The sequence below is a fragment of the Gopherus flavomarginatus genome, chromosome 2 (assembly GCF_025201925.1).
Source record: "Gopherus flavomarginatus isolate rGopFla2 chromosome 2, rGopFla2.mat.asm, whole genome shotgun sequence".
NCBI lineage: Eukaryota > Metazoa > Chordata > Testudines > Testudinidae > Gopherus > Gopherus flavomarginatus.
Genome location: NC_066618.1, coordinates 238,540,392 through 238,554,527, shown reverse-complemented (window position 1 = coordinate 238,554,527; position 14,136 = coordinate 238,540,392). Strand labels below are relative to the sequence as shown.

General features: G+C 41.8%; 1 protein-coding gene across 7 annotated transcripts in view; it reads left to right on the top strand.

Moving 5' to 3' along the window:
- Positions 1 to 432: 432 nt before the first annotated feature.
- PPP1R42 (protein phosphatase 1 regulatory subunit 42) overlaps positions 433 to 14,136 on the top strand; it is a 75,097-nt gene continuing 61,393 nt past the window's right edge. For 2 of the 7 annotated variants that reach the window (XR_007772655.1, XM_050941166.1), the window contains exons 1-5: positions 433 to 592; positions 3,182 to 3,398; positions 6,060 to 6,226; positions 7,767 to 7,905; positions 11,052 to 11,168. Coding sequence is in view for 6 of the 7 variants with exons in the window: in XM_050941166.1 (XP_050797123.1) it covers positions 3,270 to 3,398; positions 6,060 to 6,226; positions 7,767 to 7,905; positions 11,052 to 11,168 (552 nt within the window). In the remaining variant the exon portion in view is untranslated. Of the gene's footprint in view, positions 593 to 1,325; positions 1,349 to 1,569; positions 1,751 to 1,958; positions 2,105 to 3,181; positions 3,399 to 6,059; positions 6,227 to 7,766; positions 7,906 to 11,051; positions 11,169 to 14,136 lie in introns of those variants that run through there. The other 5 variants (XM_050941167.1, XM_050941162.1, XM_050941165.1 and 2 more) reach the window with 5 other exon arrangements.

Below are 14,136 nucleotides of genomic sequence, written 5' to 3'. Positions count from 1 at the left end.
GAAGTGGAAGGTCCCCCCGCTGCCAAACTCCCGCCAAAGCGGGCCCCCGCCGCCAAAGACCCCATGCCCCCCCGAATCCTCTGGGCAGCCCTGACCTGACAGCCACCGCCAGGGCGGGCTGAGAGCACGCGGCCCAGCCGCAGGCTCTGAATAACCAGCGCCGGGGGAGCAGCTGCCCGCAGGCTGCCGGTGGAAGCTCGCACAGGAGCTGCTGTTCCGCGCCTTTCCTTGCCGGGGCTGGGAGCAAGCGGCCCAACCAGCAGCACTGGGAGGACAGAAATAGGACACGTGTCTCTCCCTGTTTGCAGGGTCAGGCCCCAGCTTCGCGCAGAATCCCAGGCGCTCTCGCCTCCAGTGCGCATGCCCGCGAGTTATGCTCCGTGACAGGCGAGGCGGCGAGAGGCAGGATTGTAGCCCCGCCCACTCCTGCGGGCGGAGGAACCGTTCAGGCGTTCACCCGGCAGCCTCTGCGGCTGGCGTTCTGTCACCCTAGCAACCGGCCGTGAACTAGACGGCTCGGGAAGCCGCGCACGGTTCCGTCACATCCCGCACCAAGACTGGCGCTGGTCGGCTGGTGGGGGCAGTGCGTGTGGTAGGCGCGGGGGTGCGAGCGACCGGCCGGCCACTAGCGCAGGAGCGGATGGGTGGGAAGGTGCTGCCGTCTCTGGGGAGATAAGGGTGAAGGGCGGGGCGGCGGCGCTGGAGCGGAGTGGGGGAGATCGGGCGGGGGTGGAGAGAGAGGCAGGGCCGCCCAGAGGGGGTGGGGGGCAAGAGGGGCAATTTGCCCCGGGATCCGCACGGGTCCCCACGAGAGTTTTTCGGGGCCCCTGGAGCGGGGTCCTTCACTCGGGGGCCCCAGAAAACTCTTGCGGGGCCGGGCCCCGGAGATTCTTCCGCTCCCTGTCTTCGCTGGCGGGGGAACCTTCCGCTCCGGGGCGGAAGGACCCCCCCGCCATCGCATTACCGCCGAAGCGGGACCTGCCGCCGAAGTACAACCCGGTCTTCGGCGGTAATTCGGCGGCGGGGGGGGGGGCTTTCGTTCAGGGACCCGCCGCCGAAGTGCCCTGAAGACCCGCAGCAGGGGTCCCCCGCCACCGAATTACCGCCGAAGAGCGGGCTGCACTTCGGCGGCGGATCCCGCCGCGGGTCTTCGGGGCACTTCAGCGGCGGGTCCCAGAACGCCCCCCGCCGCCGGACCTGCGGGAGGTCCACCGGAGCCGTCTGCCGCCGATGGCCCCAGGCCCCCGGAATCCTCTGGGCGGCCCTGGAGAGAGGCACTGCCATGGGATGGTGGGGATCGAGAGGGTGGCAGGGGAGGTGCAGCCGTCGATGGGACAGATGAGTGGGGGTGGGCAGAGAGGTGCTGCCGTCACACTGGCTTAGATGGGCCGGGAAGGAGCAGGGAAGTGATGGGTGTGGGGAAGGCGGAAGGGGACTGTGGATGATGGGGTGAGGAAGGCTGCAGGGTGGCTCCATAGCCTAGGTGCTGGAACTAGGGTGTGGGGTGCTGCATTACCCCCTAGCTTGAAGTGGTTTCCATTATATACACGGTTTACTGTTTGGGTCAATGTCTCTTAGTATCTCCACCATAAAAATTGTTCCAGCACCTCTGCATGGCTCCGTGGCATATTAGGGCCTGATGCATATGGAGCATGGGGAGAAGCTTGTATCAGCAGGAAGCACTGAAGTCGCATCAGATGCTCTCCTTGCATTTCACCTGCTGCTTAGTTTCTCAGACTTCATTTCTTTGGTGACACTCTTAGTATTGCTGACCTGAGCTGATCATGATATTGGCTTAAAAATAACAAGATTTTTAAAACAATAAATGTGGAGTTGGTACTATATGTCTTGGATGTGGCACCAAAAATTTTCAAGCTTTGATCCACAACCATGAGAGCTAGAAATTTTTTTATTTTGTTGTTTGTTTTTTTTTTAGAAAAAGCTTTAGTTCTCAAGTAGTCACATGAATCCAGGAGCTGGGATTTAAGAAGAGCCACAGATTTCATGGGAGTTGGTAACACTGTGCTCTCCATGATTTGCCTCAGGTCACTGGTGAAATTGTGGGGGAAAGTTTAAGGAGAATCTGCTCAGTCCATTTTGAATTGTGAGCAGGAAAAAAGTATACTTTCCCCATTAAATAAAACTAAATAAAGTTGTTTTGTACATGTACAGCTGAAAGCTGTTGAACTTTAGACTTTGCATGTGGTCAATCCTTCCTAAGAATTTAGGCTGCAACTGTCTTTTAATATTTTATTTTCATACTTATCAGTGTTTTAAGAGATAAAACCAGGTTTGGCACATTTTCGATATTAAATTTTTACTCACTTTAAAGTTGTGTGCTCACCAACAGCACTATAGAGTTGTGTTAACTATTGTGTAACTCCATATTGGTGCATCTATAGCAGTGGTTCTCAAACTGTGGTCAGGACTCTAAAATGGATTCACTAGGGTTAGCATTAGACTTGCTGGGACCCAGGGTTGACGCTAGAGCCCGAGTGCTCAACCCCCACCTGAGGCAGTGAGGCTCAGGCTCAGGCTCCAGCTCCCTCTCCTCCCACCCAGGGTGGCAGGGCTTGGGTTCCGCTCCCCAGTCACATAATAACTTTGTTGTCAGAAGGGGGTTGTGATGCAATGAAGTTTGAGAACCCCTGATCATTAGGATAAGACGTGCCACCAACCCCAGTAATAAACAAATGTAAATTTAGAGTTAAGTTTTTGAATCCTTGAGGAGATCAGATATACTTAAAGCTTCTTATGTTTGGTGTAAATTGATTAACTGCTGATAAAAGTGCTTTTGAATTAAGGTCAGGGACTGTCAGTAATTAGTTATTTATGTAAAAGTGGCCAGGAATTATTTCTACTGCTTCAGTATGAAATTGACTAGAAATGGGTGTTGCAAGCCTCTAAAACACACTGAAACAACAAACAAAATATTGTGATATAATCATTTATTTTTTGGAAAATTTCAAAAACAAGCAGATGAAAACCAGGAGGGAGCAGTTAATTATAAAAGAGGAGGCTTCTGTTTATTCATGAATGCCTTGCAGTAAATGTGAAAGAAATTGCATGGGGAAAATTACATTAAACTTTAATGAGATTTTTGGTAAAATATATTTTTTTAACTTTGCCGGAGTTTCTGTCTAAAAACACTGTAATCTTATTTGTTCATTTTATTTTGAAGGCACTTTAGAAAAGCCACTTACAAGAATATATAGAATTCATAGTGATATCGAAACAGTTTCTGTGAAAATTTGGCTAATTACAGAATTATGGTTCGACTAACAATGGATCTAGTTGCTAAAAGCATCAATCACAAAAACCGCAAAGAAGAATCCCTGGCACAGTACCTGAGAAAGATAACTCACCTGAACTTATCAGATAAAAATATTGATACAATTGTAAGGACTTTTTCATAAATCATGAAAATACTACTTTTAATTTTAACTTAGTTTTATAGCTGGGATTTAGGATGTTTTAGTGCTGTTTTTGATTATTTGTTAATTTTTGGGAGGACAATGCTGATCCCTATATTATATTTTAAAACATTATAATTGACCAGATTTTTTAAAAGGTCTATTTGGAAACACACATTTTAGCATGCATTGCTGAATTTTAAAAAATAGATACTCTGGGAGAGCGTGGGTGTACTTGGCAGCACATAAGATTAATTTGGAATGTACAGATATTTGGAACATAAACACCTTAAAGCTATGATAGTACCTGTAGTTCTTTCATATATTCATACACTTCAGTGTTTTATAATTCCCACTGACCAACAAAATTGTTCTTGACCATTGGCCTTGTTCTGTTATCTTAAAGCAGGCAAAACTCTCATTGAAGTCAGTTGGGATTTTTAACTGCATGAAAGTGTGGGGGTGTAACCCAGTGGTGAGCTGGAGCGGGTTCCCACCAGTTCCCAAGAACCGGTTGCTAAAATTAGACCACCATGGAGAACCGATTGTGAAAGGGCTAAGGGGTGGACAAAGAACTTCGGTCCGCGGGCTGGACCATCCTGTTGCTCCCAGGATTCCCAGCTGGGGAGGCTGAGGTTCCCCTGGCCCCTGCCCCATTTCCCCCCCAGCTGTAGTATGGCCAGCCGCCACCAGCTGAGCAGCTCAGCTGAGCTCCTGAGTCATCCTGCTGCTTTGAGCTGCAGGCAAGGTAAGTGGGGCGGGGGGGGGCTGCAAGCTCCAGGGCTGCTGGCAGGGGGCAATTTTCCCCAGGCCCTGCAGGGGCCCCCGGTTCCACGAGTATGTCTCCCTCCCTCCCCCGCCCCAGCCCTCCCCCGCTTGCCCCCTCACGTTAAATCAGAACTTTTTATAGGGAACCGGTTAAGATTTTGGCAGCTCATCACTGGCGTAACCTATGTATCCAGCACAGTTGAAGGATGTATTGGGCACGTCAGCTATTTTACCTAATTTTTTTAATTAAAAGAAAGAAGTATATAAAAGCAATTGCACTTTGAAGAAGAGAGATGCATTCAGTAGCTTTCTGCCTTTCATATGCTAAACAATGTTTTGTAGTTTAAGAAAGGTTAAATTTTACAATCTCTTTCGTAACATTCCATAGAAGAGGCTAATATGTAATTATTGTTTTAAAAATGAAATTAGTTTATCTTTTAATTGAATTTGAGACATTGGCCACCTTATTAAGTTCATGAAAAATGTGAGTTGTAAAGTTTTATCCATGCACTGATGCTAATTAAGGATCTTTGGGCACTGCTGCAATGCAAATAATACCTAATAAAAGTACTGTAACTAATTAATGACCAAGAGAGGAAGGGGGGAACAGAAACTCTGCAGCTCAGATTTTTCATTATTTTAAAGAGGTAGTAATAGTCTCAATTGGTGCTAAAATACAGGACTACTTTCGTTTTTAAACAGCTATTTTTTCTTCTCTTGGGAATCTTACGGAAGAGTTGTTAACTTGTAGCAAATTCTTTGCACTTGCCTATGATTTATTCCCTGCATTTTGGAGGAAGGTTGGGAAGGGGAAGGAGAGAAACAGGATTGGATATAGGTCAAGTGAGGCTAATGAGGCTAATACATTTGGTCCATTATGGTGGTTGTCCAAAATTGCGCAAGTTATACCTTTCATTAGTGAATGAATTTGCTCTCTTTGGTCTAACCATTTTAAAAATAATGGTACTTAAATTTTAAAAGAGTAAACCTGCAAACTGTGAGCTCTATCCTGCTCCTTTTCAACTTAATAATGGGAGTTTTGACATAGATTTCAGTGTGGCCTGGATTAGTTCTGATTTCCGTCAAGATACTGACTGTATTTTGAAATTGCTAGACCCTGCACGACTAAACTCAAACCAGGGATGAATTTCTTAAAAACAAAATATTAAACCCTGTTTTGAACTGTAAAGGTATTTCACCCTGATCCTGTGGCTGGAGTCTATGTAGGCAACCACCTGCACCCTCATGGTGCCCCATTGGAGTTAAAAGAGCTAAGCCCAGGAGCAGGGGTCTGCCATGAATATCCAGTTGCAGGAGAACAGGCCTTTAGATACCAAGATGCCTTAGGAATACTTTGATATAAATATTCTAGCAGAATTTTATATATTTTTCAGGTTATTTATAAGAATGTCTTTCAAGGAAGCGTCAGATTCTGGTGAAATCTTAAAAAAGGAAATATAGTAAAATACATTCAATGTTTTTATACTGAGAAACTGTTTTCCATTACACCAATGACATATTAAGGTAGCTTTCAGTTTGTTTGAGGAAGCAATCCACTGAACAGATGTTTTCCTGAAATGTACTGGAAGAAGGCAAGGAAGACAATGAGATCATAAACTAAGTCCTGTTCACAGGCTGGGGAGAGCCGTGATTCTCAGTTTCAATACAGCAAAGCATTAAAAAGAAAAATCAGTCTTTGCCCCAGGAGACAATAGCTTAATTACGTTTACTACAAATGGTGAATTAAAATTAGGGTTTGTCAGTGTTGAAAATCTACAGATAGATCATACAGCGGAACTGAATCTAAAGCAAAAAATAACAAGCTCCAGAAGTTGATTATAAGGGAGCTGAATATGATCATTTTATTTTTTCTTCCAGGATGACCTCTCTTTGTGCAGAAATCTTAATGTCCTGTATTTGTATGATAACCAAATTAGACAAATCCATAACTTGTGCTTCGCTTCAAATCTAACACACCTGTACCTGCAAAACAATTGCATTTCATATATAGAGAACCTCACATCACTGAAAAAACTTGAGAAACTGTAAGTAAAAATTCTTTTTTTAAAAAATAAAAAAAATATTGTATAATATGTATGGATAAGAAATTTAAGAAGAAATTAAGCGTTGAAGTTCTTTCCCTGTAAGTAAGCTAAATGTTGTCTTTCAAATCTGTGACAAAGTCAGATCTGACAGCTATAAGAAGGTGGTTTGTTTTTCGTTTTTTTTTGTTTTTTTACAGTGGTTGCAGGGAAAGGCATGATAAAAACTAGAGTGCAGGGGAGAGTGTTTGATGAGAATCAGCTCTAGGAGGTAAAACCAAGCAAGGCCTACATGCTTGAAGATGTACCGCCACCTGGAAGTGTTAAGTAGAGCATTTAACCTCTCAGGATGCTAAATGAATACTGAACTGGGTCGCTCAGACAAGCTGAAGCTTGTGATCCATTTGTTAATACCAACTGATTGTTATTTAGTACCACCGAGAATGTGGTGGAAGGCAGGTATATCAATCCTAGAATGGTGAAGGCTCTTTTCCCTATATACTGAAACAAGGTTACCTCAGGTTAATTAGAGACACCTGAGTCCAATTAAATGATGCTAGTGACCTTAAAAAAATCCTCTTCTGGTGAGAGAGAGGGATGCCAAACAAGCTACAGCAGGGTTAGGGGTATCAGTGAGAAAAAGCTTCTTCTAGGTAGAAGACTGCCCTTCTCCCTATAGAGCAGGGGTAGTCACTCATTTTTTATCAAGGTCCAAATTTCTTGGTCAAGGTACAGTCAAGATCAATACTCCAGCGAAAATAACAACAATAATGATAATAAGTAAATAAAAAGATTTCAGCATCCATTCAGAAGCATCTGCAGGTCCAGATTTGAACCATGGTCCACCTGTGACTACCCCTGCTATAGGGGAAGCAACCAAGTTTACTTCTGTTTGGGGAAGGGCTGGCAGCCAGATGCCAGCATAATAATAAGTACGCCTTGGAGAAGGACAAGGAAATATATTTCTTTTGTGTTGTGGGTTTGTTTTTTGTGCTTAAGAGAACTACTTGTGCCTACCTTGAGGCTCACCTTGTAAGCATTGGGGAAAAAAGCTCAAATCATTCAAAACCTCCAGAGTAGGACTGATTTATTTTAGGCCCCTACTGCCAAAGCAGAAACTTGGGCTGATGAGGCAAAGGAGGAACCTTGCCAGAAATCATAAATACCCTTCATTGGCTATATGATATTTCCATTCAAGTGATCTGTGACCACATACACTGTGTAGCAATGGATATTATTTGAAATTTATCATTAGACTTACTCTGTTTGAAATATTGTCTTCTTTTCCAGAAGATTTAACAACAGTATTATTATTTATAGACTAATAGAATGGATAGAGTAGACTTGCATCTGTTAATCTATAAATAGTACAGTTGGATACAAGTCTATTGTATCCAGTTTCAGTTCCTTAACACATTCATTGCTACAGTTTAATAATGCCTTTAAGGAATTCATTTCTATTTTGAGACTTGAGTGTGGATCTGCTTTGTTTTGTTTTTTACCCTCAAACTGCGTTAAGTCCCATTTATGTTATTTTCTGCAGGTATCTGGGGAGCAATTACATCACGGTAGTAGAGGGCTTGGAAACATTAGAAGAACTGAGAGAGCTACATGTTGAAAGCCAGCGGCTACCTCTTGGAGAAAAGCTCTTGTTTGATCCAAGAACTCTTCATTCTCTGGCGGTAAGCATATATATGAATTTTATGGCAAGCAGTGATAATAGACCAGATGTTGGCAACCTTCAGCACGTAGCCCATCAGGGTAATCTGCTGGCGGGCTGCGAGACATTTAGTTTACGTTGCCCATCCACAGGCCTGGCCCCTGTAGCTCCCAGTAGCTGCGGTTCACTGTTCCCGGCCAGCACAAGCTGCAGGAACAGGGTGGGCAGATTACCCTGAAGAGCCGGGTGCCAGAGATTGCTGACCCCTGCAATAGATCTATGAAACTGGAAGGTAGTGTGGATGGCTCAATATTTTGTATAGTGCCCCCTTTTCCTTAGTTATAAGGGCTCCATTCAAGTGGGATCTGTAAAGAACAGATTTTTTTTTCTCTCCATGTAACTTAGAAAATAGCTAGGAAAAAATTGGAGTGTCACATTACAGCAGAGTCCAGCCATCTGTTTGCTTGTTTATTTGTGGAATTTATTTATTTATTTGCCTGAAGCTGAAGGATACTTTTTCTTTATGCAGAAGAAATAAACAGTGAATGAGTTGAAAAGAGAGAAGGGATTTATCATAGAGAAGTCAATTACTCAATTCTTGAATCCAAGGTTGCAACTTTTTCAGAGGTGGCACTTAGAGTTAATAACCCAGCAGCCAATGAATTTGGCAGCATTCTGGGGAAAATCCTTATGAAAAGATAAACAGTTTTTTCAGTCTGTGAAATATATTCGGGTTTTTCTTCACCCATTTTTAGAGAGGTGTCTTTTGTCTTTTTTGTACAGTGTCTATTTTTGCTCTTCACATTTGTTTCCTCTCCCATCTGTTCTTGTTTTTCATGGCTGGAAACAAGGAAAAGGCCAGAAACATGAGCCCAGTGATCTCTCTATGGATTACCAGCTATTGTTTTGCCAACCAGCAGTGGTCCCTGGACCACTGTTTGGGAAGTTTGGGGTTATTAATTGTGTGCACGGGAAGGATGGTAGAGCTAAAACTTCTGCCCTTTTCTGAAATGCAGAGCTCACTCTTCAGATCAGCTTCTAGAAGGGATTTAGGTTTCTAGATTTGCACTGCTGAAAGAAACTATCAGCGGTCAAGCAATAATTAGTCCCTTTTCTGGCCTATATTTAAACATGCAAGTTCAACATGCCTCTTTCCAGTTCCTAAATGCATAAGTGCCTTTTTTTCCTTTGACATAAAAGTATACAGTATTTTGCTAATTTGGATAAAGGTTACCTGAACTACATTTATTTTGGGGATAGAACAGCGGGCTCACTATAGGTACTCCAAAAGAGTGTTCCATGATGGATTACCTCCTTACTTTGTTTTCAAAAAAGTTGCATGTTACTAAAAGGCCCAGGTCATGTTTATTCATTGTTGGACTCATCAAGAAGGTAAGTTCCAAAAGAAAGGCTGAGTCAATAGGACTGTGCATATGAGAAAGGAGTGTGCATATGAACAAGCTTTGTGAGATCAGGTCTGAAAGGAAGGCAGCATAATCTAGTGGTTAGAGCATGGAATGTGGGAGTCAGAAAATATGGATTTTAATACCAGCTCTTCTGTAGACTTGGTGCGTGACCATGGGTGTCAATTAACTTCTGTGTCTCAGCTCTGCTTCTGGAAATTAGGGCTATTAATACTTATTGTGATGCTTTCATGGTCCTCTGGCTTGTGAGGCACCACTCTACCACTAGCCCTTAGCACAAGGAAGCCCACAGACAACACAAGCACTCTCCTCTAGGCCTTGCGGGCCCCACTGTCCCTCAGGTACAAATTGAGAGATTGTGAAATCTACAAGAGAGGAAAACAGCAGGAAGAAACAAACAGCAAGGGGTTGCCCTATTTATGAATAAAGTTGAAGAATTAGTCTGGTATATCTTGGAGTGCAAAGAAACACAGGGAATCCTTCACCTGGGAGGCAAACTGACAGCTTGCACATGTCATGAAAAAAGGGTCACAGCCTGCTTAGCAGTGCATTGCAGGAATTTGGGGTGAGCAATACTTTATTACACATGAGTATCTTGTTAATTAAGTTTAGGCTCTAGAATGTGTTATAATTTTATTTTATATGTAACCTTTTGCTTCCAATACTAGTACTTGAATCTCTATTCTTTGTTAAATAAATGTATGCTTTATTTCACTATAAATAAAACTACGAGCTTTGAATTAAGCTGAGTGGTGATATAAAGTGAAACTGGTAAGCTGTTCTTTGGAAGTAGTGGATTGGTGAATACTGTGAGTGTCCAGGTGTCCCAGGAGTTGGACACTCCAGGGAGATGCTCAGTGGGCTTGAGGGTTGCAGTGTCCCTTTCACTAACCTGCAAAGTAACAGCAGGGCCTGCAAGGCCTGGAGTGGAGTGTTGGTGTTGCTCGTGGCTGGTGGAGTTGGAGAACTGACCCCCATCAGGCATAGATGAGGCTTCCTCACTCTAAGGGCAGGTAGCAGCAAGTTGCCTTACAATCCTGGGTACCCCCAGCAGGTGTCACAGCATACAATACACAAAAGATGAGACAGGGAAATAACTGTCAGTTACCTTCTGCCTGAAAGGAACATCTGCAAGATATGTCACCCCCTGGTGACCTACCTTAACTCCAAGACCTCAAGAACATCATTTTCAGTATAGATACAGAGCTCCTTAATATTATCTACACAAACATTTTGCAACAATTATAATGTCCAGGGGGCAACTGGCTTACGGTAGAGACTTCTCATGCCACCCTTCGGTGAACTGTTATGCGGTATCTGACCCACTGGATCCCTGTAAAACATTCTGCACCCCATGCTGTCTACCAGTTGGCATCAAGAGTTCTTTGGGTCATACTTACCCACCTTTATACAGCACTTTGAAACATTTAAATTAAAAATGCTATATAAATGCTAAGCATTATATTATTAAAACAGTAGAGATACAACATTGTTGCAGGTTGACTTCATGACCCAAAATACATATCCTTGTGGGGACCCTCAAGCCCCTATACAGAGGACATGCACATCCAGCATCAAAGGTTATGTGGAATATTAAACGATCCTGTGTAGTCTCATTTACACGTTTCAGCCAAACCTTACAAAATTCACAATGTGCCCCTGCTGACAGAATTTACTCAAAGGAATTACTATTACACTTTTGCAATGTGAGAAAATAATTGTATTTTTTTCTGTTTTCTTTCAGAAATCTTTGTCAGTGTTGAATATCAGCAATAACAATATAGATGAATTGGGAGAATTAGCACTTCTGGAAAATATTTCTCATCTTATAGCAGTTGACAACCAACTTCACCATGTGAAGGTATTAAATAGAATGTTTTTTTAATATTTCGTGTCAGTGAAATCAAAATAATCAGACTGATCATTATTATTAAGGTATTTTAATAGCCAGTTCAACATTTGTTTTATTGTAATAATTTATTGTGCCCCCAGTTATGGAGCCTGATCCAAATCAGATTGAAGTAAATGGGAATCTTTCCACAGACCTCAGTGGACTTTGAATCAGGCCCACAGTGCAAAGGCCCCATGGCATCAGAATTTTGGATTTGGCTTGTTTTTAACTAACTTGCAAGTAAATTTTACCACATTACAATTTTTAGTTCTCTGTCTTGGGATAACTGCCATGAATCTCCACATGTTAGTCAGCATTTTGAGTGTAAATGAGTTAAGGCAGTTTTTAGATATTTGATCGGCTGGCCAGTGTCTCAGCCCTTCTTCCCATCTTCAAATTACACTAAATGTTTTATTTCTGCCAGAATATCATAAGAAGCAGTGGTCATGAAGGTGGCTACTGGATTTCTTTCATTTGGAAGACATGAAATCTGTAGAACCCATGCCCTTTTTGGAAAAGGACCTTAGTGTCTTCTAAGCAAGAGCCGTTATCTTGCATAGTAGCAGTTATAAAGAAATCTACATAGTGAGACAGAAAGTGAGGTCTTGAGTGCATTTACAATCTTTTTTTTTTTTTTTTTTTGCTGCTGTGAATGTCGTTTAAATAAAATGCATTAAACAAGTTTTCTGGATCTATATTTTCAATAATACAGTTTATCTTCTCAGAAGGGATTTGCCTTGTCAACTGTCCTATACTTCTGAAAGATGTGATATATCCTCCCTGCAAAATAAAAAAAAAAAAAAAAGAAATTTAAACAGTATCTTGCCTCATATAGATATCACTAATGAATAATATTAATACATGAGACTGAAGTTGAAAGATGTGACGAATGTTTTATGTCCAAACCTGCTCAGGCTGGGGGCATCACAGGAGGGTACATTTTAAATAAATGACTATAGAAGCAAATTGCATGAATAGGTTTAATATATTTTACTTAGGCCATAGACATTTATAGCAAAGGCTAGTTTTCTTCTGAAATTGAGGGTTAGGTTTTTTTAAACTGAACTAAATACCAACAATTCCAATTCTCTTAAAGGAATATGTTCCCATCTAAATAAATAATCCACTGTTAGTCTTCTTTCTGATTCACCAACTGAGAAAAGAGAAAAAGAGGAACAGCAAGCCACATCTATATTATTCAATCCTGTACATATTGCGTAATAATATTATTTATACAAAACAACTAAAACTTACCTGGGAAGGAGAAGAAAATAAAAATAAGTGGGAGGAAGTGGTACATTTAATTTGTCAGTCAGAAATTGAAGTTTGGAATATATCTTTACTTATTTTCTACAGCAATGAATTTCATGGCTGATGTGACTCATGTTATTCTGGAAACTATACTTAAAAGGATGGCAACTGATGTAATAGTAAAATGAATAGTAGAGGGTTGCACATTTTATTCCTTCTGTAGGTTGAACTCTTTCACCAGACCAGTGACTCCTTGAATCCCTCCATTCCTACAACTCCATATGTGCTACCCTCCCATTCCCCTCTTTTTCAGGACTCCCTGCAACCTCCAACTTCATCTCTCATGCCAGGGGTTTCTCCCATTTACCCCCACCATTATTATTTCTTTTCTTTCTGCCTGGGAGAACAATTTAAACTTTATTGGGAAGAAGGGCAGAGATGAGATGAGAAGTGTTATTGGCTGCCATCAAACAGATAATTACAGACCTGGTGAAGCTGATTGGTCTGCTAACTAGATTTCACGTGCTCTGCGTCCAACCCCCTCTCCTCCTACCTTCTCTCCTCACCCCCATTTTCCCATGTCCAGTTTCCGATTTTCACCAGTCTCAGTGATGATGCCTAAACCGTTTATTAAAATTTTGGAATTGATTGGATGCAGCATTAAAAAATTACTGCATTCCAGACAAAGCCATGAAGTTGAGTCTAGAGCCTCACTTTGCCTGGCCAGTTATGGTTGAGACACTGACCACCAGATTGTGATATTCAAAAACTGAATCACAAATTTTCCTTTCCATGGCAAATTGCTGTTTTCAAAATGATTTTAATCAATTCTAAAACAACTGTCAGATGTAAAGTCAGCTTTCTTATCCAAAGAGGAACAGAGTGTATATGTAACATCAGGGTATTCACTATGTCACTAGAGATTTGCTGCAGTTTAAAGTCCATAGATTTCCTGCTTCTAAAATAATCAAGGAACTCTCCAGTTGTACAGAACTGCTCTGTCATGGTCAGCGTGAAAATGAAAGTTCTTCCAAATACATCTGTAGGAAGATAGCCAAATAATCAGACACCTAAACATGTACAGTAGCTATTTTAAGTTCAGATCCTTGATTGTTTACCTTTTTCAAAAACATACCATCGCATTATGGACAAATTACTTCTAAAAGGCTGCAATTTAAAATATATCTACCTGTATAAAGATGTGAAGCTTGACAATTTTTTCTATACTGTAACAGGAAATGGCCTCTCAGCCACATCAGAACCTTTATATGGGAAGACACATAGTTTGGGACAGTTCTTTTACATTTATGTTATCACCCTTTTTTTTCTCTCTATGACTTCACGGGAAAATATTTTTGTGTAGCTTGTCTGGATGTGTTAAATTGTTAGAGAGAGAGAGAGACTTTAGAACTATGACTCTCTGGGTTAGAAAAAGGTGAAGATAGGAAACAGTAGAAATATCATGTTAGTGATCCAGAACTGGAGTGAAAACAATCAGCTGCTAGGTTCAAATACTGCCTTTGAAATGACTCCTTATTTGGCATTAAGCAAGCCGCTTAACTTCTCTGTCTCAGTTACCTCTGTATAATGAGGCTAATAATAATTACTACTTATTAACAGTATTCCCGCTAAATCAACATGTCATTATTTATATTTTGTTATGGAAAGTCTCAGTCACACTTCTCTT